Source organism: Protopterus annectens, chromosome 17.part0 (genome assembly GCF_019279795.1).
Source record: "Protopterus annectens isolate FY-2018-M chromosome 17.part0, PAN1.0, whole genome shotgun sequence".
NCBI lineage: Eukaryota > Metazoa > Chordata > Ceratodontiformes > Protopteridae > Protopterus > Protopterus annectens.
Genome location: NC_056751.1, coordinates 813,893,733 through 813,921,187, shown reverse-complemented (window position 1 = coordinate 813,921,187; position 27,455 = coordinate 813,893,733). Strand labels below are relative to the sequence as shown.

Here is a 27,455-nt window from a genome sequence, read left to right as displayed (position 1 = left end):
CTCCATGTTTGTAAATTAGTTCTGCTTTATTTTTTTGTGAATTTCATCACTCAGGCTGTGCCTGCAAACAATCTAGCGTGATCAGCATAATAACCTGGTAAGAAAACTAAAATAAATAAACACACTGCATACTTGCTTAAATAACTTCCTGTTGTACAGTTTATTTGTGTTTATACAACAGGTATTGTCCACCTGGAAACAGTATTGCAGAACATCATTTCACATGCCCGGTCTCCCTTAAAGGTCAGGAATAGCTCCTCAGACAACTTTTTTGGACCAGAGAAAATCTGGGTTGTTTGCAGAAATATGAAGAACATTTGTCATATGTTAACCATAATATTAACTTGTACCAGATGGTATTTATATGGAACCACATGGTATCAAATGAAAGCATACACAATCCTGAAAACTTGCGTTGATAGTTGGCATCCAGCTAACTTCTTTGCAGATATTTGCATGTTCATTAAAAATGTAAATATGCATACGTTCCATAACTATGCAAACATAGAATATCATCTACAAAAATGCTTTGCAACAAAATGAAGAACATGTCTGCATGAACAAAACTTTCACTGATATTTGAGGTCTGTATACTGTGGTAACAGAGTTAAAGATCATTTGTGTAATTATAAAAACAGTTTATCTTCATTTGTGCATATTGCACAAGGGCAAACAGCAGTTGTCCGAACGATAGTTTGAGAAGTTTGCAAACGCCAAATGGAAAAAAGATTGAATGTGCAATGAGCGAATGCACATTGACATTCGCTCATTGCACATTCAGTATTTTGGGGCAGATTCCCCTATAGTGGGAATCAGAAAATGGTCCCTTTCCCCACTGTAGTACGATATTAGAGTTATAATATTAAAGTAGGGGGGGTGGGGGGCACAGCCTCCCACATGGGTGGGGTTTGCCCCCTGCTTTAAACCTTATTACATTTTTTAGTCAACATTAATGTTTGAAAATCAGCGAATCTGCTTTTTGATTTGCTGATTTTCGAACATTACGAACTGGCGCTGTTTTCACTTTCATGGTTACGAGTCGCTCGTTTGAGCATTCGCACCACTGTGATTCGGCTTTGTAAAGGTAAACCTATAAAAACAGGTGTTGCCAAAAACAAGCCACCCTGATGACCACTAGTATAAACAGGCTATACAACAAGATAAAGAAACAAATGTCCAAGAACAAGAGGGAACTTGCTCAGCAGAGGAAGTAATTCCTCTTTAGCTTAAACAAACAAATTAGAGATCTTGTCAAGTCCCCCAACGTTAATTACAAAGTAAAAGTAGCCTCCCTAGCTAAAAATAATCACAAGGCATTCTTTATGTCTGAAATCTAAAAAGGAATACCCAGCTATGCACTGAACTGGTTGTGGATGGCACCACCCATACTCAACTGGGCATAATAGCCAACCTGTTAGCTGACATTTCAGAACAAATTTTTCATCACAGTGTCACCTTCAGTCATTCCCCAAAGTATACCTGCCACCATTCCTCAACCTATTATCTCAAGAGAGCAGGTCACCTCTGTGCTCTCCAAGGCTAAAAATACAGCATCAGTGAGATGAGACAGCATCTTAGATTGCCTTTTAAACAACTTATAACATGACCTAGCAGGCCCTCCTGGATCCCTGTTTAACCACAGCCTGCAAACTGTCTACGTTCCAGTAGAATGGAGGACAGCAATATAATCCCTCTACACAAAGGGGGACCATCAACCGACCCTGGGAATTGTAGACCCATAAGCGTGACAAGCCTCATCTGCAAGGCCATTGAAAGAGTCTTTATGGACCTTATTAACAAGGACATAGGCAATCTCCAAACTCTAGACACAGCCCAGTTTGGATTCATTAAAGATAGATCATGCCTGTTAAACATGGTTAACTAGTTTGAAAAAGTCACCAAGGCCCTGGATGAGGGAAAGACAGTGCATACTGCTTATCTTAACATAGCCAACACATTTAGCACAATCTGCCACTTAGGTGTTATAAATAACCTGTCCCAGTTGGGAATTAACCCCTACATTACCAGATGGGTAGTCAAGTGGCTTAATGACAGGACACACACTCTCAAAGTGAGTGACTTCACCTCTAGCAAAAGACCAATCACCAGTGGCATACCACAGGGTTCTGTGCTGGGCCCCTTTCTGTTTGGAATTTATTTCTCAGAAGTCCAGGCAAACTTGGACGGCCTGTGGCTGACCAAGTTTGCTGATAATTGCAAATTTGGAGAAATCATTGAGTCCCCCAGTGATATTAATATACTGCAGGCAAGGTTAATGCAGATAAATAATTGGTGCCAAAGCCATGCATTAAAGCTAAATGCAAAAAATGCATTATTATTCCCTTTGGGAAAGCTGACATCCCTGTTAATTACATTATAGATAGCACCCCCCTAAGTGTAGATTGAGTGGTATGTGATCTGGGTATTCAGACTGATTCTGAACTTTGACCATCATGTATGCACAGTAATAAGAAATTCCTTCTGTGTGGCACATCTTACAAGTAAAAGCATCACATTTAGATCTAAGGATGTTATAATTACATTATACCCAGCCCTCATCAGACAAATAATTAAGTACAATGCTCCCTTTTGCATGTCTCTCACTAGACATCTGCAACAATTGGAGAGCCCACAGGGATTTCCTACCAAGAAATAACAGGGTACAGAAAACAACTCTTACACAGAAAGACTGAAAGCCTGTCACTATATTCAGTCTCTTACAGGTTGTTAAGGGCTAGCATGTGCCTGGCTTACAGGGCAGGCTTTGACCTAACCCTAATGGAAATGCTACACATTTGTAAATCAAACTGCAATGAGAGTCACACACACCAGGCATCTTAACATAGCCTCTGACATAAACAGGTCATGCTGGAGAGATAGATACATCTTCCAGAGACTACCGTTTCTCTGGAACAAGCTTCTTGTGAAATAGAGCCCCTCCCTGACCCTCTTCAAACACAACCTAGATCAATGTATGGGTGACCGTAAATTAACTCCTGGGGTGGCACCTATGTCCCTCTTGGACAGAGGAAGTCAGGATTAACTACCATAGGCTTTTAGCTCTATGAACTTCAATCACCCAACTGCTGACAATTGGGGAACTCAGGATAAATATGACTAGGCTTATAGGTTCATACTAGGCTATCTGCGCTAGGGTATTTATAATCCTAGCCAGAGTGTGTATGGCTTTCGCCACCCATTTTAAATTAATTTTGCTATGCCCTTTTTCGAGGTTAGTATGCTGTGCTTCTGTCTAACAGTGACACAGAAGTGATACCCAGGGTAAACCTACGATTTCCCATCCACTCATCAAGATTCCTCTTGAAGAGAGTCAATGAGGGACTCTGCCTAACCTGGACTGGGATTTTATTCCAGAGTGAAGGGAGCCTCTGGGTTATTAATCTGTCCCTCCAGCATGTCCTATTTATTTCAGTGCTGAGTTTCAAGTCCCTCGAGCACGTAGCTCGATGGGATTTGGATTTTCTGAGGTGTAGCATGTCCATTAATTCCGGGTTGGACATGGCTTTATACGTCAGGCACAGATCGTCTCTGAGCAGGCGGTATGCCACTGAGTAGAGCTGGAGTTTCTTTAACCGGGCAGCATATGGCATCTGTTTGAGCCCCTTGATCCTCTTGGTGAGGTACTTTAGGGGTCTTTCCAGTTGCTGCAGGTGTCTGGTAAGGTACATCCCAAAAGGGGCATTGTACTCAATTATGGGCCTGATTAAGGATGAGTAAAGAGGCACGATGACCTCCCCTGATCTAGATGTGAATCCCTTCATGATTAGGTGGGCTATATAAAATGTTTTTCTAACCACTTTGGCCACGTGGTTGTCAAATGAGAGATTGCTATCAACTTGGGTCCCCAGGTCCCTAATTACTTCTTCTGTACTTAATGGATTACCACCTATGTGGTAATTTGTGGGCACTTTGTTTTTGCCAAAGGGGATGACTGTACACTTTTTGGCGTTTAGCTTGAGGCCATGGCTCTGGCACCAGTTGTCTGTTTCTATGAGGCCCTTTTGGAGGATGCTTGTTTCGGCTGGAGAGTCTATTATGGCGCCCAGTTTGTAGTCATCTGCAAACTTGGTCAGCCACAGTCCTTCCATGTTGGCCTGTACCTCCGAGAAATATATACCGAACAAGAGAGGTCCCAGGACTGAGCCTTGTGGGACACCACTTGTAACTGGTTTGGAGTCCGACATGGCTGCAGCTATTCTAATCATGCGGGTTCTGTCCTTGAGCCAGTTTGCAACCCATCTAGTGACATAGGGGTTTATATTTAAGCAGGTGAGCTTATCTATAATGCCCGAATGGGGTATTGTATCGAAGGCTTTTGCGAGGTCCAGGTAGGCTGTGCGGACCACCTTCCCCTTGTCAATGGCCTTGGTGACTGTTTCAAAGAAATCGACCAGGTTTAAGAGGCAGGATCTGCCCTTAAAAAAATGAACTGGGTAAAATCCAGTGTCTGTAGGTCCCCAATATCTTTATTTATAAGGTCCATGATGATCCTTTCCATAGCTTTGCAGACCCAGCTAGTGAGACTTATGGGGCGATAGTTTCCAGGATCCGTTAAGGCACCACCTTTGTGGAGAGAGACCACTGTTGCTGTACGCCATTCTTTGGGTACATATCCTTTAGTAAGGCTGAGATTGAACAGTAGTTTAGGTTTGGCTTGTAAGTGTTCTTGGGCTGTTAGCCAAGTTTCCTTCTATGAACCTATGAAATTTACATATTATGGAATTATTTGTCCAGTATAAAATTATCCTTCTGTCTGGCTGACATATTAATATTGCCATTCTGAACAGCAGTGTCTGCTAAACAACTTAATTATTTTAACTTTATTTTTTATATTTTTATCGATTCTGATTATTAATATGATATATATATATATATATATATATATATATATATATATATATATATATATGTATATATATATATTTATATATACACACACACACACACACACACAGACACACACACACACACACACACACACACACTGGATATAAAAACTGTACACACCCCTGTTAAAATGCTAGGTTTTTGTAATATAAAAAAATGAGACCACAATAAAACATTTCAGAACTTTTCCCACCTTTAATGTGACCTATAACCTGTACAATTCAATTGAAAAACAAATATGTTAGGGTAAAAATATAAAAAATAAAAAATGTACAATAAGCTTGTTGCATAAGTGTGCACACCCTTAAACTAATACTTTGTTGAAGCACATTTTGATTTAATTACAGCATTCCGTCTTTTTGGGTACACACCTGCCACCAATTAAAAGACTCTGATTAGCCCCAAATAAAGTTCAGCTGTTCTAGTAGGATTTTCCTGACATTTCCTCAGTTGTCTGCTGTAACAAAAGCCATGGTTCACAGAGTGTTTATACAGCATCAATGGGATCTCATTGTTGAAAGGAATTAGTCAGGAGAAGGGTGCAGTAACATTTCTACAGCATTGGATATACCATGGAACACAGTGAAGACAGTCATCAAAACGTGGAGAAAATATGGGACAACAGTGACATTGCAAAGAACTGGACATCTCTCTAAAATTGATGAAAATACAAGATGAAAACTGGTCAAGGTACATTTTAACATCTATGGACAGTGAGCTTTTGAATAAAGGTCTGAACTATATACCCACTCAGATTAGCAACATTTCCGAAGTCTTGAAAGACTTGAGACTGTTCCTACGTAATGTTTCTTTGAAACTACTTTTTAATAGCAAGAAGGTTTCAGATGAAGCCTCCGACAATACTATTGAACCTTGTTTTAGGAAAAAGAGTACTTTCACGCCTGCTTTAACTCCTGTAGCTGAATGTTTCTTAAAAATTTGTGAAGATGATCTATACAAATACTATTATGATTTTAAACATAGTGCATTGTTTTCCAACACATATACCACTGAATGGGATAGGATTTACTCTTTGAAACGTAATAATGATTTGATAATAAAATCAGCAGATAAGGGGGGAGCTATTGTTTTACTAGATACCGAAGTGTATCAAGATGCGATGCTCACCTTACTAAAGGAGGCAACTACGTACAAACCCATTAGTCATCCAGAACTTACTAGAATTATTTATGTAGTACACCAAGAGCTTTATGAATATTTAATGTGCAGACAAATAGATTATGATTTATATCAGTACTTTTTTATTGAGAAACCTCGGATACCTTATATCAAAGGCTTGCCGAAAATACATAAAGGCATATATCCACCACCCATGAGGCCCATAGTAGTGGGACAAGGTTGGGTTACTGAGACATTATCCGTCTTTATAGAGAAAAATTTAGACCATTAGTCAGTGAGACTACATCAATTCTAAAAGACACTTATGAGTTGCTAGATTGTATAACCAAATATTCCCAGACAAATATGGAGGGACTACTTTTTGTGACCTTGGATGTAAAGAACTTGTTCACTGCCATACCCAACAGTTTTGGCTTAGAAGCTCTGAGGGACATTAAAAATAAAAGTCAGAAATTCAACACCAGTGAAGAGGGATTACTATGTGCTGTCATGGAACTTGTTTTAACCAATAATGTTTTCAAGTTTAGAGACCAACTGTATTTACAACAGTGGGGGGTAGCCATGGGCACCCACTGCGCCAACACTTACGCAAATTTAGTTATGTTGTATTGGGAGCAGAAACATTTGTTTACACATGATAGTTTCAAGAAAATCAGCCTCTATAAACGCTTTGTGGATGATGTTCTTTTATTTTGGCATAGGAGTACATCTGAGCTTCTAGTCTTTATAGAACAGTTAGAATCTACTACTGACTTTCTGAGTTTTACGTTATGTCATGACCCACAGAGTATAGATTTTTTAGATGTGAGGTTATACAAGAACATGAATCACGAGACTGAGACAACTATTTTCAGAAAGGATTGTTGGAGAAACACCCTACTCCAGTTTAGCAGTATGCACCCCAGATACGTGTTCGATAGCACAATGAAAAGCCAATTCATTAGGATCAAGAGGTTATGTCACAACAGTGTTGAACTCAATAAACAGAGTGATTTTTTAGAGCAATGTTTTCTGGATAGAGGCTATGACAAAGAAAAGGTTAGGAAGGTTAAGAATCAGGTTTTATTCAATGAACAGACTGCTTTCATTGGTAATCATACAAGAACGTCTGGTTTTCGTGGCAAGAAGCCCTTTGATAAATCCAGAGTTAGAATTAACCTTAGATACACTAGTGATATCCATCACATTAAAGATATTATTCTCAGCAATTGGCACATCATCTTGACTGATCAACAGTTAGCAGCAATAGTGGGTTCCACACCATCATACACGTTTCGCAACAGTAAGAATCTCAGTAGGCTCCTATGCATAGAGTCGAATAATGTTAATGAGAACATAAGCATCAATAAGAATGTGAAGTCAGGAACTTTTCCTTGTAATAAGTGTAGTGCATGCACCTTGATTACTACAGTCCAGGAGTTTGAGCATCCAGTGTTGAACTATAGGTTTGAACCCCATCACAATGGCACATGTGCAAGCAAGAACCTCATATATTTAGCCACGTGCCAGAGTTGTACAGCATTCTATGTAGGAATGACTACCAGGACCTTGAGGGAGAGGATACTGGAACATGCTTTAGACATTAGGAAATGTGATACCAAAAGTGCTTTGGCTAAACACATTGCTAATAATTTAACACATTCATTTGCATTTAGAATCTTACAGACAGTTTTACCCAATCCTAGAGATGGAGATAATTTTAATGATTTAGAGTTAGTGGAACTCTCTTGGATTTTTAAACTCAAAGCACATTATGAGCCAGGTCTCAATCAATATGTCAGTGTAAGGGCTCCTTTAAAAGGACGTAGTGCAAAGTAATTCTCTTTACAATATCTGATTTTAGTGGTTGTGTATAATGATATATTTATTTGATTATACTTCTTTATTATTATATTTCTTATTTTATACATAGACTTGGATTAGCATTTTTCCCTGATACACACACAATGTCAGCATATGAAAGGTCAAGCTGCGTTATATATCCTGTCAGGATGTTTTAGCCTGTTATATTTTGATCGATTGTCATTTTTTATATACACATTTGGAAAGTATATGGTTATGTACTTCTATAGATACTAAGAATTACTTCATGATTTTCATTCTAATGTTTACATATTTTAATCTCTTCGAAACTTGTTCTTGTTCATGAGATTTATTTAGCACATGAAATCAATTCATTTCTAGGTATTTGATCACATTTGGTTTCATTCCCGTTCACTGTGTTCATTTGTCACTGTTGCTTATCATTAAGCAAGCCACATACATGGTGTTTTCAATATGTATACATTTTTACATATATATATATTTTTTATATATTTGTTCATATATATACATGTATAGAAATTTCATATCGTTACATTTCATATTGTTACATTTACATTCATATTTATATTTATATTTATATTTATACAATTTTAGACTCATATATAAGTTATGTTTTTGCCTTCATTGATAGTTCATTTAATAGATAAGAAGTTTTAAAGAAAAGTGCAGCAATCCTATGCCATTGCCTGACAAAAGTTGATATTTTAGTTTTTATTTCATCTCAGCGGTTTTGCACATCGATTAAATACCTATATGATATATTTGATACAGAGTTTTTAGAATATATATTCACATTCACTTTAGTTACTAGGACTGCATGAATAAGAGTTTTTAGGATATATGGTTTTATGATCAGCTGTCGCTGTTTTAACCAAGAATATTTGTTCATTTTGTAACTGCTTAACCTTTTTCACTCTATAAATGTTTACTTTGCATACTTTGTAATATGAGCAACAGTACCTGCCAGTGCTTGGCCTGTTTAATTGAATGATTTTAATCATATGCTTAAAATTTGACTAATTAAGTTAATTGATTGTTTTAGAAATGTATATATATACTTGAACTTCAAAGATGTCTGTTGTAAGGATCTGAAGAAGCGTGTCTTGGTACACGTGAAAGCGCTTATCTGTTCACATTAAATATATTTTATCCATTTATTGTGGTGGTCGACTTCCAGTTTGTATCTACATGGTTCACAGAGTGTTTACACAGCATCAATGGGATCTCATTGTTGAAAGGAATTAGTCAGGAGAAGGGTGCAGTAACATTTCTACAGCATTGGATATACCATGGAACACAGTGAAGACAGTCATCAAAACGTGGAGAAAATATGGGACAACAGTGACATTGCAAAGAACTGGACATCTCTCTAAAATTGATGAAAATACAAGATGAAAACTGATCAGGGAGACTGCCAAGAGACCTACAGCAATACTGAAAGAGCTGCAGGATTTAATGGCAGGTACTGGTTGTGTACTACATGTGACAACAATCTCCCGTATTCTCCATATGTCTGGACTATGGGATAGGGTTGCAAGACGGAAGCCTTTTCTTACACAGAAAAACATTCAGGCCCAGCTAAAATTTGAAAAACAATACATCAAGTATTCCAAAAGCATGTGGGAAAATGTTATGGTCTGATGAGACCAAGGTTGAACTTTTTGGCCGCAATTCCAGAAGGTACATTTGCTCAAAAACAACACTTTGCATCAGCAAAAGAACACCATCCCCACGGTGAAGCATGGTGGTGGCAGTATCATGCTTTGTGGTTGCTTTTCTTCAGCTGGAACTGGGGCTTTAGTCAAGGTGGAGGGAATTATGAACAATTCCAAATACCAGACACTTTTGGCCCAAAACCTTCAGGCATCTGCTGGAAAGCTGAAGATGAAGAGGAATTTCACCTTTCAAGACAAGAATGACCCCAAGCATACAGCCAAATCAACAAAAAAATGGCTTCACCAGAAGAAAATTAAAGTTTTGGAATAGCCCAGCTAGAGCCTAGACCTAAATTCAATAGAAACACAATCTGACATATTTGGAGCAGTTTTGCAAGGAAGAGTGGGCAAATATTTCCAAGCCAAAATGTGCCATGCTGATAGACTCCTACCCAAGAAGACTGAATGCTGTAATTAAATCAAAAGATGCTTCAACGAAGTATTAGTTTAAGGCTGTGCACACTTATGCAACCAGCTTATTGTACATTTTTTATTTTTATATTTTTTCCACTAACAAATTTTTGGTTTTCAATTGAATTTTACAGGTTATAGGTCACATTAAAGGTGGGAAAAGTTTTGAAATGATTTATTGTGGTCACATTTTTTTATATCACAAAAATCTGGCATTTTAACAGGGGTGTGTACACTTTTCATATCCATTGTATATATATATATATATATATATATATATATATATATATATATATATATATATATATATATATATATGTATATGCATATATATGTGCGCGTGCACACACACTTTTGTGTACAGGTAAGTTGCAAAGTACATTCTCAGAATTTTAGCTTGGGCAATAGCTGTCCGGGCAGGAAATCTACAGGCGTCAGGAGGTGTGAAATTCTTCAAAGACAAGATGTAAAGCAGTCAGTAAGCAGGATGGAAATGTTCAGCTGTTCATGAGATCTGATGTTTAGGATTCAAAGAATTTTGCTTTGGTGATCCTTACCTTAGGTAGTAATTATGTTACCCAGTTACCATGTGAAACTATAATTGCAGAAGATCAGGAGGAGCAGGGGAAAGGGAGACTGGAAGGGGGGAGTCGACAGTAATTTTCACACCAATTCATGTGAAGCACCATTTAGTGCAGAGCTCGTGAAAATGGTAAAACTTAACAGAGCTGAAGACCCGTCAAGTTACACAAGCTTTGTTTTATTGAAGTTAAGAATAAATTGTTAACTTTACTGTTAAATGTCTATTGCAGCTATCTACTCCTAGTGGTAGGTGCTGTTGATTTGCTGGTGTCAGTCCCTTTTTTGTTAGTACCGATAACTACAACATGCAACATTGTGAGCAGAGGTTCCAAGGAGAGATGTTAGTATATGCTACTAAGCTACCGACGCTACTGCTGCTAATCCTAAAGTCAGTCCCTTCATGTGCACCGTGAATCTCAATGTTCATAGTGAAGCTGCACCATGGCACAATTTATACATTTCCGATGCATTTCTGGATCAATCTATCATTTTCGGTGTTGCCATTTGCATCTTCCATGTGGCTTATTTGTATCGAAGTTCCTTATTAGAATGCAGTGCTATTTTGTCTCCTCTGCAACTTTCCGGTCTGTGTCTTAGACTCGCCCATACCTTACCCATTACTAGTCATCATCTTCTTTCGGCTGCTCCCGTTAGGGGTCGCCACAGCAAATCACCTGTTTCCATTTCTTCCTGTCCTCTGCATCTTGCGCTGTCACACCAGCCACCTGCATGTCCTCATTCACCACATCCATAAACCTTATCTTAGGCCTTCCTCTTTTCCTGTAACCTGGTAGGTTCATCCTTAGCATCGTTTTCCCAAAATACTCAGCATCCCTCCTCAGCTGTCCAAACCAACATAATCTTGCCTCTCTGGCTTTGTCTCCAAACCTTCCAACCTGGGCTGACCCTCTAATGTACTTATTCCTAATCCTGTCCACCCTCGTCACACCCAGTGCAAATCCTAACATCTTTAACTCTGCCACATCCAGATGTCCAGGTACTGAAACCAAGATCAGTTCATAAAGCTCGCAGAATAAATCATCTTACTCAGACAGAGGCATATCCTGCCTTTTTGTAAGTGCCACTGTCTCCAACCCATATAACATAGCTGGTCTTACTACCATCTTGTAGACCTTCCCTTTGACTCTTACTGGTACTCGTCTGTCACAAATCACTTCTGACTTTCTTCTCCACCCACTCCATCCTGCCTGTACTCTCTTCTTCACCTCTCTTCCACACTCACCATTACTCTGAACTATTGATCCCAAGTATTTAAACTCATCCACCTTCACCACCTCTACTCCTTGCATCCTCACCATTCCGCTATTCTCCCTCTCATTAACACACATATTTTCTGTCTTAGTCCTGCTGACTTTCATTCCTCTTCTTTCTAAAGCATATTTCCATCTCTCCAGGGTCTCCTCCACCTGTTCCCTACTTTCACTACAGATCACAATGTCATCTGCAAACATCTAGTACCCACACTAAATTGTGCTATAGAGTGTGCTGCTCATTGTGAGTCTTGGCCTTAGTTTTGTTTAAGAAAAAACTTATTAAATTGATCTTCATTGTTCTGAACTGTAATGTTTCTGATAAATGGAAGAAAAAGGTCTGTCTGAGTAAGATGATTTATTCTGTGAGCTTTATGAACTGATCTTGGTTTCAGTACCTGGACATTGTTGTGGGAGAACAGGAACATTCAGACTTAAATTTTAGAGGCCTGTATCTTGGGTTGCTAGAGTTTCCAAATTGGTGCACTGGAGCTTTATGCCCAGTTTCCCAAGGGAAGTGCAGTTTATTTTTCATCCAGTATAGTAACTGTTGTAAAGTTGCAGATATTACACTTTGTACTTTAAAGTCACCGGAATATGTTTTGGGATTTAATTATTGTGAATAACTCTAATTATGTAGTTTCCTCTAGTTATTAGTATGTAAGGAGTTAGTATTCACTCTTGCCATGTTAGCTCTGTTCTGAAAGCCTCTGCTGTGAATTTCACTTCAAAGGTTCTTCCCAGTATAGACTGTCCCCAGTGTAGTTCTTTTAAACATGCAGCTGGTTTTCTGCTCTACATTGATCTGGACATCCTGGTTCACCGTTGATCCACTTATTCCCTTGCCTAACGTATCACTGTGCATCAGCCACTAGGACAAGTGCCCCCTCTTCCATGGTGAGAATTCTTTATTGATAATGGCATCTCATATGTGGCACTTATCAGAGAGGATTATGGGTATGACTTGTTAATGAGCTGCTTCCTGTAGTCCACGGTTCCATGGTTTGATTACATTAGCTACAGCCTGTTGTATAACTGTGACTGAGATATTTAACGCAACAGTGTTCCCAGGTTGTGACTAAACAAATGTCCACATGGATCAGTACTCTGCCTCAGTTGACAAATGTAAATAAATAAAAACAAAAATAACATGAAATATCAGGTGGTGAAATCAGATAGTAGTTGGCCATCATAAGTGGCTGACTTACATTTTTCTTTTGCATCAGCTCATGGGTTTGGGCCACAGAGTGCTGGTTTCCATCACAGGCAGTTTTCATGGCCTTTCCTTTGTACACCAAGAATGGACCATGGAGTGATGTGCACTGAATGCTAGTCTTCAGATGGTACAATGCATCTCCCTCCATGCACACTCACATAATGCTGAGTGTGCCTGGGCCATTACAGACTTTTCTCATTGAGTGCTGCTATTCACGTCCAGTAGGTGGTACTTCTGTAGTAGAAATCCATTGCTTCCCCTCTGATATAACATGAACCCACATCAGCAACTGAGGCTTACTTGCACTGCTTAGTCACTCCCAACACCAATATCACTGGTAGACACTAAGGGCTTTTATGCCACAGTACAATGAAGTGGCAAATGTAACTTATTTTTGAATCACTTAGAAACTGCAAGAAAAAAAGTTGCATTATGCCACAAGTTGTGGCATACACTGGAGTGTATGCTTTGTATGAAAATGTGACTATAGCACAGTGTATATCACTGTAATGTGTTCTTAATGTTATTAATCAAGTCCTTAAACACAGAAGAAAAAAAAATAAGAGTTGCTCTGGTTTGTCTGCTAACAGAAAACAGAAAGACACTGGTACATAGACGTGATGTAATATCTATTATTGGACCAACAAAAGATTTGCAATCACTGGAGCATTCAAGTTGCATGAATCCTTCATTAGGGGTTATAAATCCTGATGAAGGGCTCATTCTAGCTTGAAAGCTTGAGCAACTGAAAAACCTGTGTTGGTCTAATAAATGGCATTACATCATGTCCTTAAATATAGGATTTGTAAGACTTTTGTGCATTTATTTTGCTTAATTACCATGTGCCACACTGCATTACTCCTTCTGTATAAATGATCTGCAGCTTTCCAGTAATTCTTCTCAACTTGAACATTATGTACTCAAGCTTGTATTAATGCTTCACATATTCTGGAAATCTTCATGTTTCCTTCACCTGAGCACCGTATTTGAGTTGTATACTGCAATATAATCATTATACAGTATGTCTGCTTTTATGTAATCTGTATTTATTTGTCAGTTAAAGAAGCAGTCTCCTGATACCGCTGGGCCAATCCCAAATGACTTCCAGTTGTGTCAAAGGCGAGGATTGTTGCATCTCCCAGACAGTGGTCTCGGAGAAGATCACAGTACACCATCCTCAGCAAATGGTGTTGGACAGACATCCTCATTTTACACTCAGTTTGCATCCAAGACAGATGAGAACAGGTATGTTGTATACAAACCTGAAATGTCTTGTACAGAAAATGAACAGTATTGTGTATTTTGTTTATTATTTAGAACATGTACAGTGAACTTACTGGAGACCCTGACAACATGGCAAGTTATGTATGAGTTTTGAAATGTTACCTTTGAATTGTTGCATTAAAAGAAAGAAATTGTCTAAATTATGTATTTGTTCTACCTTTGCAAGCCATGCATACACTCTTAAACTCCCAATGAGCCACATATCTTTTTAGCATCTATAAGCACTGACATATTACACGTGACATGCCCTTAAAAGATGAGTGGATGGATTCATTAATAGCTACTCTAAGTGTAGCTGTCATGTAGATGGCACATTGAGCAGACTAGTGCAAGTTGGTATTCATTAAACAGTTCTACATTTAGTGTACAACCGCTAAACAAAGGTAAACTACAGAATATCCTAATAGGTTCTTAGGTGGTTACTGGGCTATTTACCCAAAGGTCTTTATAAGCTTAGCCGTATGTACCCCATATAATAATAGAGAAACCCAATATACAGGATCTTGTCTAAACTTGAGATCTTAGTTAGAAATGGCAGCCCATATCTAGGAGGGTCATAGGTGAACTCCCTGGCAGGAATTTATGTTTTCCCATTCAGTCATCCAGGCTGTGCTTAAACAGGGTCATAGAGGGGCTTTGTTTGATGTAAACTGGTAGCCTATTCCAGAGGAGTGGCAACCTCTGAGAGACATATCTGTCTGTCCAGCAGCTCCTATTTTTGTCGCAGGCGAGGTTAAGGGCCCTGGAGGGGGAGTGACCCTTGTCCTATTAGACTTGCGGCATTTCCACTGGGTTTGGATCTGAGATTGCTCTGTAGGCCAGGCACAAGTCTCCTGTAAGTAGTCTGTATACTGACAGTGACTTCATTCTGTCAGTGTATGACATATGCTGGAGACCCTGACTTTTCTTGGTTAAAAATCTCTGTGGTCTCTTAAGTTGCTGTAGGTAACTGGTAAGGTACATACCAAATGGAACATTGTACTCAGTTATTGACCTGATGAGGGTCGAGTACAGGGCTGTTATGACCACTTTTAGTCTTGAGGCAATGCGTTTACTAATGATGTGTGCGACATAGAATGTCTTCATTGTCACAGTAGACATATGGTGGTCAAAGTTTAGACTACAGTCAACTTGTGTTCCCAAGTCTCTCACTACTGAATTGTAACTTAGGGTATTATTATCTATATGATAGTCTACAGGGGGATATTGTTTTTACCAAATGGGATGATGATGCATTTTTTAGCACTGAGTTTGTTTACATGGCTTTGCCACCAATTATTGGTATGTGTAAGTCCCTCTCGAAGTATATTGACATTGTTTGGGGATTTTGTGATTGCACGTAACTTGCGGTTGTCATCAAACTTAGCCTCAGCCCCTGTGTTTTGGCCTGAACTTCTGAAAATTATATTCCAAAGAATAGGGGGCCCAGCAGTGACCACTGTGGGACCCCCTCTGGTGACAGGTCTGCAGGTCGAGGTAAAGTCCCCAACTTTGACTGAGTGTCATCTGTCGGTGAGTCGGTTAGCAGCCTACCTGATGAAATCAGGGCTGATATTCAACTGGGAAAGTTTATCAATGATGCCCGAATGTGGGGTTGCATCAAAGGCCTTGACTAAGTCAAGATAGGCTGTATGCACAGATTTGAATTCATCTGTTGCTCTGGTGACATTTTCAAAGAAGTTCACCAGGTTTAACAGGCATAACCTGCCTTTGACAAAACCAAGCTGTGTCGGATCAAGGGTTTGGAGATCACCTATATCCTTACTTATAAGGTCCATGATGATTTGTTCCATGGCCTTACAGATAAGGTTGGTTAAGCTTATTGGTCTGTAGTTCCCAGGGTCCATTACTGTAACCCCTTTATGAAGGGGATAACAGTTTCTGTTTTCCATTCAGCAGGAACAAAACCAGTACTCAGGCTATGGTTAAAGAGAATACCTAAAGGAGTTGATAACTCATGTTTTAGACCATTTAAAATGCAACCTGGGATGCCATCCAGTCCCATAGAGGCTATGTTTTTGGTGTTGGAGAGAGGATTAATGACTTGCTCTTTGGAGATGCAAGGTGAGGGAGATGTAGAGGGAATGGTTTGTGGAATGTTTGGAGAGGATGGGGGGTGAAATTTTTACCAGATCTGTTGGTTAATAGGTTAGCTATTTTCATAGGATCAGTGTGTGTGATGCCATCCACAGCTTGTTCAGCACATGTCTGGGTCCTATCTTTTAGGTTACAGATATAGCTGAAGAATGTCTTATTGTTATCCTTAGCTATGGTTGCTAATTCCTTTTTAAAGTTGCCGTTAGAGGATTTTACAAGTTGTATTATTTGTCCAAGTAGAGGAGGAGGTTCTTCCAGTGCTGGGACCTCTTTTTTTATTCTTAGACAACAACTTCTCCCTCTAGTTGTATAATATATTAATGCTAGATGTCCACCAGGGAGGCTTGTTTTTTTTTATGAGAATCTTGTTTTGATCCTATCAGGTACAGCTGCGTCAATACATTTGTGTAAGTGTTTATACAGGGCATTTGTGTATACCTTAGTATAGTTGTCAATGCCATCTGTGGGAAAAGGAGCTTGAAAATTATTTATGCCATCCCTTAGGAGGGTATTAATAGCTTTGGTTAACTTTGTTAGCCTCATTTCACCTAAGAGAGGTTCAGGTGTTATAGCTACTTCAAATGTGATTGATCTGGTTAAAACCAGTGAGGGTCCAATACTTGTGGTGGTGCAATAGTCACCCATGTTGGTGAGGAACAAGTTGAGAATATTTGAGCCCCTTCTGGGGTTGCATACTATGCATACACTCTCTTTCCCCCTCTCTAAGAATCTCTAAAAACTTTGAACACTTCAAATCCCAGCTCCATTCCCATCTCTCCCATAATTGGAAATGTAATTGCTCTCTACCCCCGTAATCCTACTAAACTCACTCCTACTTGTACTTCACTAAGTACTTCTACTCTATGCTGTTCTTTCCCAACCTCTTCCCCTCACCGATTCTAACATAATTTCTAAACCTTAATTGTACATAATGTAAATACTATGAATAACCTTCTTTTCTCTACTCCCCCTCCCTATATACTTCTTCCCTCTAAATCTATATAAAATTGACTAACAAATGACACTATCTAAATAATGTGTCCAATACTTTTCTACTAAACATTAGCCTCTTTCTCCTCTGTATATTTCCCTATCTCTTATCACACCTGAATCATTTTCCAATAAACAGTTGTCTCTTTCTCTACTACTCAGCTGCCTCTCTCTCCTTTCTCCTCATTTTGTGTATATATTCCTGTTACTCTTTTCACTTTCCAGTGGCCATCCTACTTACTACGTATGTATTTCATGAACTATCCTCTAGTTTTCTATCTTTTTCTTAATGCACTGTATTTTTGCTACATCTCACTGTATCATTTTACATTAGTTTAAAATATTGTATGTAGTTCATGAACTATCCTCTAGTTTTCTATCTTTTTTAATGCACTGTATTTTTGCTACATCTCACTGTATCATTTTATATTAGTTTAAAATATTGTATGTATTTCATGAACTATCCTCTAGTTTTCTATCTTTTTCTTAATGCACTGTATTTTTGCTACATCTCACTGTATCATTTTACATTAGTTTAAAATATTGTATGTATTTCATGAACTATCCTCTAGTTTTCTATCTTTTTCTTAATGCACTGTATTTTTGCTACATCTCACTGTATCGTTTTACATTAGTTTAAAATATTGTATGTATTTCATGAACTATCCACTAGTTTTCTATCTTTTTCTTAATGCACTGTATTTTTGCTACATCTCACTGTATCATTTTACATTAGTTTAAAATATTGTATGTAAATGATAAACTATCCTCTAGTTTTCTATCTTTTTCTTAATGCACTGTATTTTTGCTACATCTCACTATATCGTTTTACATTAGTTTAAAATATTGTATGCATATCATGAACTATCCTCAAGTTTTCTATCTTTTTTAATGCACTGTATTTTTGTTACATCTCACTGTATCATTTTACATTAGTTTAAAATATTGTATGTAAATCATGAACTATCCTCTAGTTTTTCTATCTTTTTCTTAATGCACTGTATTTTTGCTACATCTCACTGTATCATTTTACATTAGTTTAAAATATTGTATGTAAATCATGAACTATCCTTTAGTTTTCTATCTTTTTCTTAATGCGCTGTATTTTTGCTACATCTCACTGTATCATTTTACATTAGTTTAAAATATTGTATGCATATCATGAACTATCCTCAAGTTTTCTGTCTTTTTTAATGCACTGTATTTTTGCTATATCTCACTGTATCTTTTTACATTTGTCTAAAATATTATATAATGCTTTGATTTATTTTTAATTTTTTTTATTCTAATTTTGTAATTTCGGAGCTTTTCTCCCTGGGCATCCACTGAAAACGGGCTCCTTGAGCCCAGTGGACCACCCCCGTTATCGAACTGGAAATAATTAAATAAATAAATAATATTTGTTCCAGGGCATTAGTGTTAACAAAGTCCAGGAACTTTTGTGTGAGCATGTTGGTACTCGTATAAAAGTTTCCCAGTCAATGGAGGGATAGTTAAAATCACCAATGACTAGAGTGTTTGTAATTTGATTGACTCAAGTAGGTCTAAGTAAGCAACATGGGTATCTTGGTTCATTGAAGGGAGCCTATAGATAATGATGACTTGAAGGGTGGGGGGTGTTACCCACAGTTAGTTGAACTTGCAGTAACTCCCTGGAGTGTTCCTGTCTTTGATGTAGATAAATAATCCTCCTCCTTTGGTTCTAATATGTTCATTTTGCGGTCTGAATGTGTGGAAGGCATTGTAGCCTTGCAAGGCAAGGGTACTCTTTACTGCCCTGAACAAAGTTTCTGTGACTGCACAGATGTCACCATCCTACAAGGAGAGGACTGCTTCCAGAGAGTACACTTTCTGATTTAAATTCCTAATGTTTAGCAGCATTACTTTTAATTTATTTGTGAGTGATATTTTCACATTGGAAATGTTGTTCTTGAGACCTTGCCTAAAAAAGGCACTATGGGGGAGGCAAGTGCTTTTGCCAGTAACCGAAAGCCTAGAGGTGACAGGTGAAGACCATCTCTGGCAAAGCATCGTGATCTATCAACCATGTCATCCCAGGCTGATAGGAAATGAATCTACTTAGAATGACACCAGAAACTAAGTCAGTTGTTGAAGTCAATCATTTTTTGTTTACATTGTGGTATCATCCTAGGTGAATGTAGGATGCTGCTCAAGGCTAGGGACATACGTGCCTGGGACACATATTCATAGAGCTCAATTATGTCTGTCTTCATATAGTCCAGTGAGGTAAGTCTCAAGTCATTCACACCAACATGAAATATGATGGAGTCATAACAGTACTTGTTGTTGAGAGACTTGAGAGCATGTGTGATCCAGTGGATATGGGCACCCGATAGACAGCTGACTGTAACTTTCTCCTTGTCCAGCCTGGTGAGTGGGACATACGTGTGTCTCACAATAGAGTCACCTGTGACTAAAAATTTGGTTTAGATGTGCTTTACCTTAGAGGCTAATTTGGTGAGAAACTGGTGCATGTGTTTTCATGTGTATTAAGTGCTGTATTAGGTGTAGCGTGTTTGTGTTTGGAAGGTTTCTGGTGAGTACTTCCACCTATAATGGTTTATGTGTTGAGTGCATGGTTTGCATATGAGTATGTGAGCTTGACAGCCTGTTCACTGTTACTGTTCTGTATGTGAAAGAGCAAGGATTCCAGATTCTTAGTATAGATGCATCTCTCACAAATTGTATTTGTGTGATTTAGGAGTAGAGGGCTGTAAGTGTACATGAGGCAGTTTCTACACTGCCTCAAGATACCTATGTCAATCAGGCTGGTAGGAGAAATGAAGGGAGACAGACTAGTGCTAGGTTAAATCCTGTTTTCACAGAGGGAAAAGAAAATGGAGGGGTGTGGTATAACTGGGTGCTCTAAACGAGTTCTATACTAATGGGGTGCACTGTAAACGGTCTGTACTGGTGGGGGTTCTCTAAATGGTATTTGGCTATTGTAGATTTGGTGGTTTTAGGACTGTTTAAGGGGCAAAAAGTGCAGCTGAGTTGCTCTCTGAGCAGCTAAGTACAAGCCATATCACGGGCAGCTGCTAAGGGAAAATGTATTTACCGAAGTATTTCCATTTGTAACCATCAGTAGTTACCCCCACTGTGCAGTAGTGTGAGATGGTGCACAGAGATACAGTGCAAGTAAACAAATGAATACAGCAGAGCTGTGGCTGGTCACCTAACTCTGTAGAGCTGTCTTAAAACAAGCGCAAACCCACACAAAAGCGGGGCTTATGCAGCAACAGTGAGCAAACTGAATTAAACAATTTAACCAAAAAAAAATCTCAAAATTGAGCCCTGTGCCAGCAGCCTACAATCAGATGAGTTCTAACTGCACTCTCCTGCCACAAGGGTGCAAGGGGGGGTCCTCTCCAGCAAAATATAGCCTGGTTTAGTGCTCTGTTTAACAAACAGAGCCAGATTCAGCAGGTCTGAATCTAGTCTGTGCTACAGCAGACAAAAAGTGCAACAAATCAGCAAGAACAGTTTTAAAAAATCAGCAATATAGCAAAAATACAGTCTAAAAATACAAAATACAGTATAAAATGTACATGCAGCAGATTGCACAGATGAATAGAGCAGAGCAGGGGCCAGTCTCCTAACTCTGTGGAGCTGCGTTAAAACAGTGAGCATACTGAATTAAACAAATTAACCAATAAAAAAGCTCAAGACTGAGCCCTGTTCCAGCAACCTTCAACCAGATGAGTCTTAACTGCATTCTCCTGCCACAAAAAGATAGTCTCAGATTCAGCAGGTCAAAAAGTGCAACAAAGCAGTAAGAACAGTTTAAAAAAGTCAGCAATATAGCAAAAATACAGTCTAAAAATACAAAATACAGTATAAAATGTACTTACAATTAGCAGAATGCAGCAGATTCCTTGGGTTGCACAGATGAATAGAGCAGAGCAGGGGCCAGTCTCCTAACTCTGTGGAGCTGCGTTAAAACAGTGAGCATACTGAATTAAACAAATTAACCAATAAAAAAGCTCAAGACTGAGCCCTGTTCCAGCAACCTTCAACCAGATGAGTCCTAACTGCATTCTCCTGCCACAAGGGTAAAGGGGGCCCTCTCCAACAAAAGATAGTCTGGTGTAGTGCTCACTTTAAAACGGAACCAGATTCAGCAGGTCAAAAAGTGCAACAAAGCAGTAAGAACAGTTTAAAAAAGTCAGCAATATAGCAAAAATACAGTTTAAATGCACAAAATGCAGTTTAAAATTTTACTTAAGTTTAGAAGAATGCAGCAGAGTCCTTGGATTGCATATATGAATGCTAGCTATAATGAAAGCATAAGTAGCTGAATTACCTGCTAATTAACTAATCCAACATGGTGGAGCTGTTCAGGAGCAATAACAGCTGGACAGGGAAACACTAGTAGAAATATGTAACTTGTTACACTCTCCTGAGGCCCCAGGGAAATTGTGGTGAACCCATCCCAGTGGAAACAAAGGTTAAGTGTAGCATTATGTCATTATGTATACTAACTACATGTACTTTTCAGTGACCTATAGGGATATGTTAGAGGTGTTACAGGGCTCAGTTTCCAGAATATTACAGCAGTTTCTGAGTGCAGTGATACAACATGCGAGGGAGCATACTTGTTTCCCACATACCCAACATGATCAAGACCCGTGCAGGCATTTTATGCAGTAACACATTTTCCTCATATTTTTGTGGCCATAGATTGTGCACACACAGAAATAAAAGCCCTAGCCAGTGAACAGGGAAGGAGGTATATCAGCATGAAAGGTTACCCAAATTAGCTTCTACTAAGTGATGGTATAAGAAGTTTCAATGTCCCCTCAAACACAGATAACATGGACTTCTTTGCAGAGGTGTATACCAGTGCCGCATATTACCAATTAAGCATGGCAACCTAGGGCCTGAGTGATGAAATCATTCTCAATATCAGTGTACAGCTATTTACAGGATGCTGATTTTTGGGTGCCATAGCCCTCTATGCGCAGAAGTATAATAGTGAAATAAATCATAATTAAAAAATAAAAATATCGTTAAATGTAAAGATATATATCTATATATATATATATATATATATATATCTATATAAATGTATACATATATATATATATATATATATATATATATATATATGGGTCCCTATGACTTCGTCGAAAATTCATTTCGTCTAAAGTTCATTTTGTCTAAAGTTCATTACATCGACAAGCATTTTAGGTGGGGGGCTTCGCCCCCCCACACCCCCCCTAACTATATATATCAACTCCAGGGCCGCACAACATCGGGGAAGGGGGCAAATGCTTGTCAATGTAATGAACTTTAGACGAAATGAATTTTCGACGAAGTCATAGGGACCCATATATATATATATATATATATATATATATATATATATATATATATATATATATATAAATGTGTGCATGTATCCATCGATCATACACAAAATGCATGAGAAATGAAGGCTTTGTATAAATACATGCAGCTTTTCCGAAGTAAACCCTTACCTCTTCCTCTTTTACCTACATTCTCATACTGTGGCCTTTTCATCCCCCCTACTCCTTGCATTATAGAGAAGATAACTAGGAAAGCCTAACTCTCTTCCTTCATAAAAAAGTACTTCTTTCTTGTCTACTCTCTACCAGCTTTCAGACTCCACCAACACTAAATAGCCTTCTGCTGTGCAGCTTCTTTTTCATTCTTGATCGTTGCTGCTCCACTACCTGACAGTTATAACATGTAGAGCCTTTATTTAAACATGCTGCTATGCAGCTTATCCTCCATTCTTCTCCTGCTGCTGGTCATCTTTCATCCTACCATGACTCTATAATAGCTCTCAACTTGTCTCCAACTCTGTCCCAACCACATATTCATAATTCCTCCCTACACTCTCCACACATCACACCAAACTTATTTAATAATGCGCTCATCTTTACTCCATATAAATTGATAATTCCATTTCAGCTCAAACCAAAAAAAATTAAGTGCAAAAATACTCTCCAAAAACAAGTTATCAGCAATTCCCCAATATACTAAAATACTTTTAAAAGGAGACATTCACCCTAATCCTGGCCTCACCTATCACTATGAACATCAATACAATTCTCTTTCACACACTACTCTAACCCTACAGTGGTCTCCCCCTAACCCCATTAATTGAACTTTTGCTACCATAAATGTTAGAAGCAGAGAAATAAAACTGCTGAACTACATGCCTGGGTTACTCAACATAAGCCTGATATTCTCACTGAAACAAACTTGGCTTTAAATCCAGCACAAACAGCTCTGAAATTACAGCTCCCAGCTGTAATATCATCCATAATGACCATATAAAGAGGAAAGGTGTTTGTATTGCTTTAATATTTCCCAACAGCTACCACATTTCCCCTACAACAAGCCAATACCAAAATTCAGTGCAGCACAACTTCTTATTACTTTCCTGAAATTACAATATGTATTACTGTTTTTTTACATCCCTCCAAAAAGAGCAGAATGCTAATGCAGGATGGAGAAAAAGCACAATAGTAATATGGCAAAAATATAAAACATCACAATATCTTAAAAAACTTCAGACTACTTCACAGTTGTACTAAAGAGCAAATTAATGAAGACAAGTATATTATAACAACTTTCAGAATAATAGAAAAAACAACCCTAAATAAATCTGGACAGCCATTACAGAAATCATGCATCCCGGCCATAAATTCAGCTCAATCCCTTCTCCAAGTAAATCATCACTCGAAACCACAATGCAATTCAACTCTTATTTCATAGATAATATAGCATCTCTAAGGATTCCCCGGCATTTAATCCTAACTGTGCCCAGCAGGCATGCATCACCACATCCATTTTCACCTTCAAACCTGTGCCCACACCCTATATAAAACTACTCTTAATCAAACTCAAACCATGCTCTAATTCAGCTGATGACCTTCCAATCAATAATATAAAAATAGCAGCTGGTAGCATTGCCTACCCTGTCTCAATCCTTATAATAAATAGGTCTGTCCAGGAATCCCATATTCCTTACCTCTGGAAAAAGTCACACATTATCCCTCTGCACAAAGGAAGAAATTCAGCAGACATTACTAACTTTAGACCCATAGCAGTTTTATCCCACTTTCCAAAATACTTGAGAAATGTATTCAAAAACGATTGCTAAACTATCTCCTACAGTAAGAACTCCTAGCCCCCACACAACATCTCTGCCATCCTTCCCATGGTACTTGCACTGCACTTCTGACCTACACAGATACTGTCAATAATGCTAGACTTGTCTAAAGCCTCTTACACAGTTTGTAAAAGCAAATTTTCTGCTTCACATATCCTCATCTGGTCTCTGTCAGCTGACTGTTCTAGGGTTCAAAATCTGCAAACAAACCAGGCATCAGTGCACAGCTGTCAACAGTCTAGATAGTACTCTGTGAATAAATTTCACCTGTCAAGTAACTTTCCCTGTAGCACAAGGTGAAAGTGCAGTGACATTAAAGACCAAACACAGCTGATGCAGAGTTTGAATCCTGTTGACAAATATTTTTACAGACGGGGGTCAGAATGCCATTTGTCACAACATTTTGATTAGGAATGTCACAGTAAATGCACAAGAGTATCATAACTGTATTTATTCCAAGAGATGTTTTGTTGTTGCATGCTGTAGAAGCCCAACATACTGTATTTAAATTATGTTAAACATGACAATGATGATATTTAACATAGAATGCACAGGTATAGGTAAGAACGCACAATATTTTTGTTCTAATTGAGTTCTCACATATCATAACTGTGTGTTTTGACAGTATTTGTTATGATGCATGTATGTGTTAAGTTCTCCTGTTAAAATTTTATGCCTTTTTTTTTTCTCTTGGGATTGAGTCCCAGGTGGCCTACTTAATCTTACCAGTATCTAACTCCCAACATGCCAATATGTCACAAGTAATACAACATTTCTCCAACCAACCATGATTTGAACATACCATAGAAACCAACACCATAACCCTCATCAGTATTTAACACTGGAACATGTCTCAATAGTTTGAGCATCACACATGGCCAAATCTCACTGCCATCTTTAACACCTTCTGTGCTTCTTGATGTGCTCTTTACCAATGTGTCTGACAAGGCATTGCTGTGCTTCCAATTGCACAAATGTAGCTGGCAAAGCTGTGTGTCTCTGTGCACAAGCTGTTACATGCAAGATCTAAATCGGATGCCAATTCAGACTCATATTTCTAGCTTGACTGCTGTAGACATGGCTGGCGATGGTAGATGTGGTGGTGCATTTATGTTGTGAAAAAGTAGATAGCTGTGGTGCTCTACCATGACCATCCTGCAAATTCCTGTATTCATTCCACTAAGTCTTACCCTCTGCATAACACCCTCATATTCATCACTGTCCTTTCACTCCCTTTTTCACAAGTTTAATCACACAACACACGTGGCCAGAAATGGCCCATGAAAATCATTATTATATCCTAGATTGTGTAGCTAGATAGGTAGTATGTTCGATTCTCATGATGATGAATGTGTGTGTGTGTGTGTGTGTGTGTGTGTGTGTGTGTGTGTGTGTGTGTGTGTGTGTGTGTGTGTGTGTGTGTGTATATGTAGTGGTGGGGGTAAGGGTGGTCTATTGACGGGTAAGTAACTCCTCAATGTCAGATGTGTCATGTCCACTTCCACTGAGGATAATGCATTTACCTTTGGATGCAGCTTTCTCTACACTTTATCCCACTTTTAATACAAACTTTTTCTCTGGGACACATTGATAAGATCATCCTGTCAAAAGTGCACTCTATCCCCTTAAGAATCAAACTTGTCCTGTGGTGCTTGTGGGTAATGCTGAGTTCTGTAGATAGGAGGATTAAATCTCACAGTGGGAAACTGCATGTGTTGCTTCAATGTCATGGGCATATAGTTTCCTAAATGGACGTGTTGCATCATCTTGCAGTTAGGGTAAAATTTTAGATTTACTATGACTTTTGCGAACGACAGTAAGTCGAATGGCCAGTGTCCGAAATCATGGCTCCCAAGGGACAGGACACCGAACAAAAAGTGGTCAATCACGAGTATTCGAGTTGCATAGTGCACTCGAATTTTTGGCAAGTGACGTGCCGAGACTGTGGAGGGAGATTGTGCTTCAGTGAGGAACAGGGAAGCAGCCCATCTCCTCACTGTAGTGTGATCTCGGAGTTGGTATATTTAAGGTGTGGAGGTGTAGGGTGCAGGGGGGCATAGCCCCCCTGCTAAATAGTAGAGGTAAGCTGAGTAAGTTGAGTGGAAGACAGGAATGTCAAAAATGTCGAATACACATTTTCGTGTTTCCCATTTTCGACATTCTGGTCTTCCGCTGTTCAGCATTATATTCCGGTGTTGCCACTGTTCAACCCAACCCCTTTTGAACATACCATAGTAAACCAAAATTTTAACATAGAAGATGATGCCCCCCATCCCCTATCCTACTTTTTACCATAAATGTCTTCTCTGCATCCCACTAATGTGGTCCGCATTTTAAAAGTGCACACTGTTCCCTTGCAACGTAGACTTTGCCTGTGGTTCTTGTGTTTAATTCTGTGTTGTATAGATTTTATAAATAGATAGGTAGGGGATTGTAGTCCAACATTGTTTAACTAATGTGAGTGTGCATACTATCATGTAGAGTTGTATCCGTGACAACACCCCTTATGTACACTTCCACTTAGGAGATGTATTTTCACTGGCAGAGGATTACCCTATAGATTTGCATTACCTCCAAGCCATCAAAACTGAAGTATGCATGTTTACATGCTCTTATGACATCATTTACTGTAATCATTAGATGCACTCCATTATTTGCAAAAAGAGACCTTGAAGTTGTGCCGTGTTATCAGATCTGTGGTGGCAATTGTCACTTGTCTGTGTTGATTGCTGTTATATCAGTGTTTATGATGCACATGTATGTGAAACACGTGCTTATCTAAGACATGTGTCAAGGTAATATACCCCCCCAATCTATGGTTTGTCCAGTGACAATAAATGGTAAAACATGTC

At 38.6% G+C, this 27,455-nt stretch overlaps 1 protein-coding gene across 1 annotated transcript in view; it reads left to right on the top strand.

Moving 5' to 3' along the window:
* Positions 1-27,455, top strand: part of SBF2 (SET binding factor 2) — a 3,151,758-nt gene that overhangs the window by 3,004,880 nt on the left and 119,423 nt on the right. Inside the window, exon 41 of the mRNA XM_044058929.1 lies at positions 14,125-14,312. Within this exon, the coding sequence (XP_043914864.1) occupies positions 14,125-14,312 (188 nt within the window). The remainder of the gene's footprint in view (positions 1-14,124; positions 14,313-27,455) is intronic.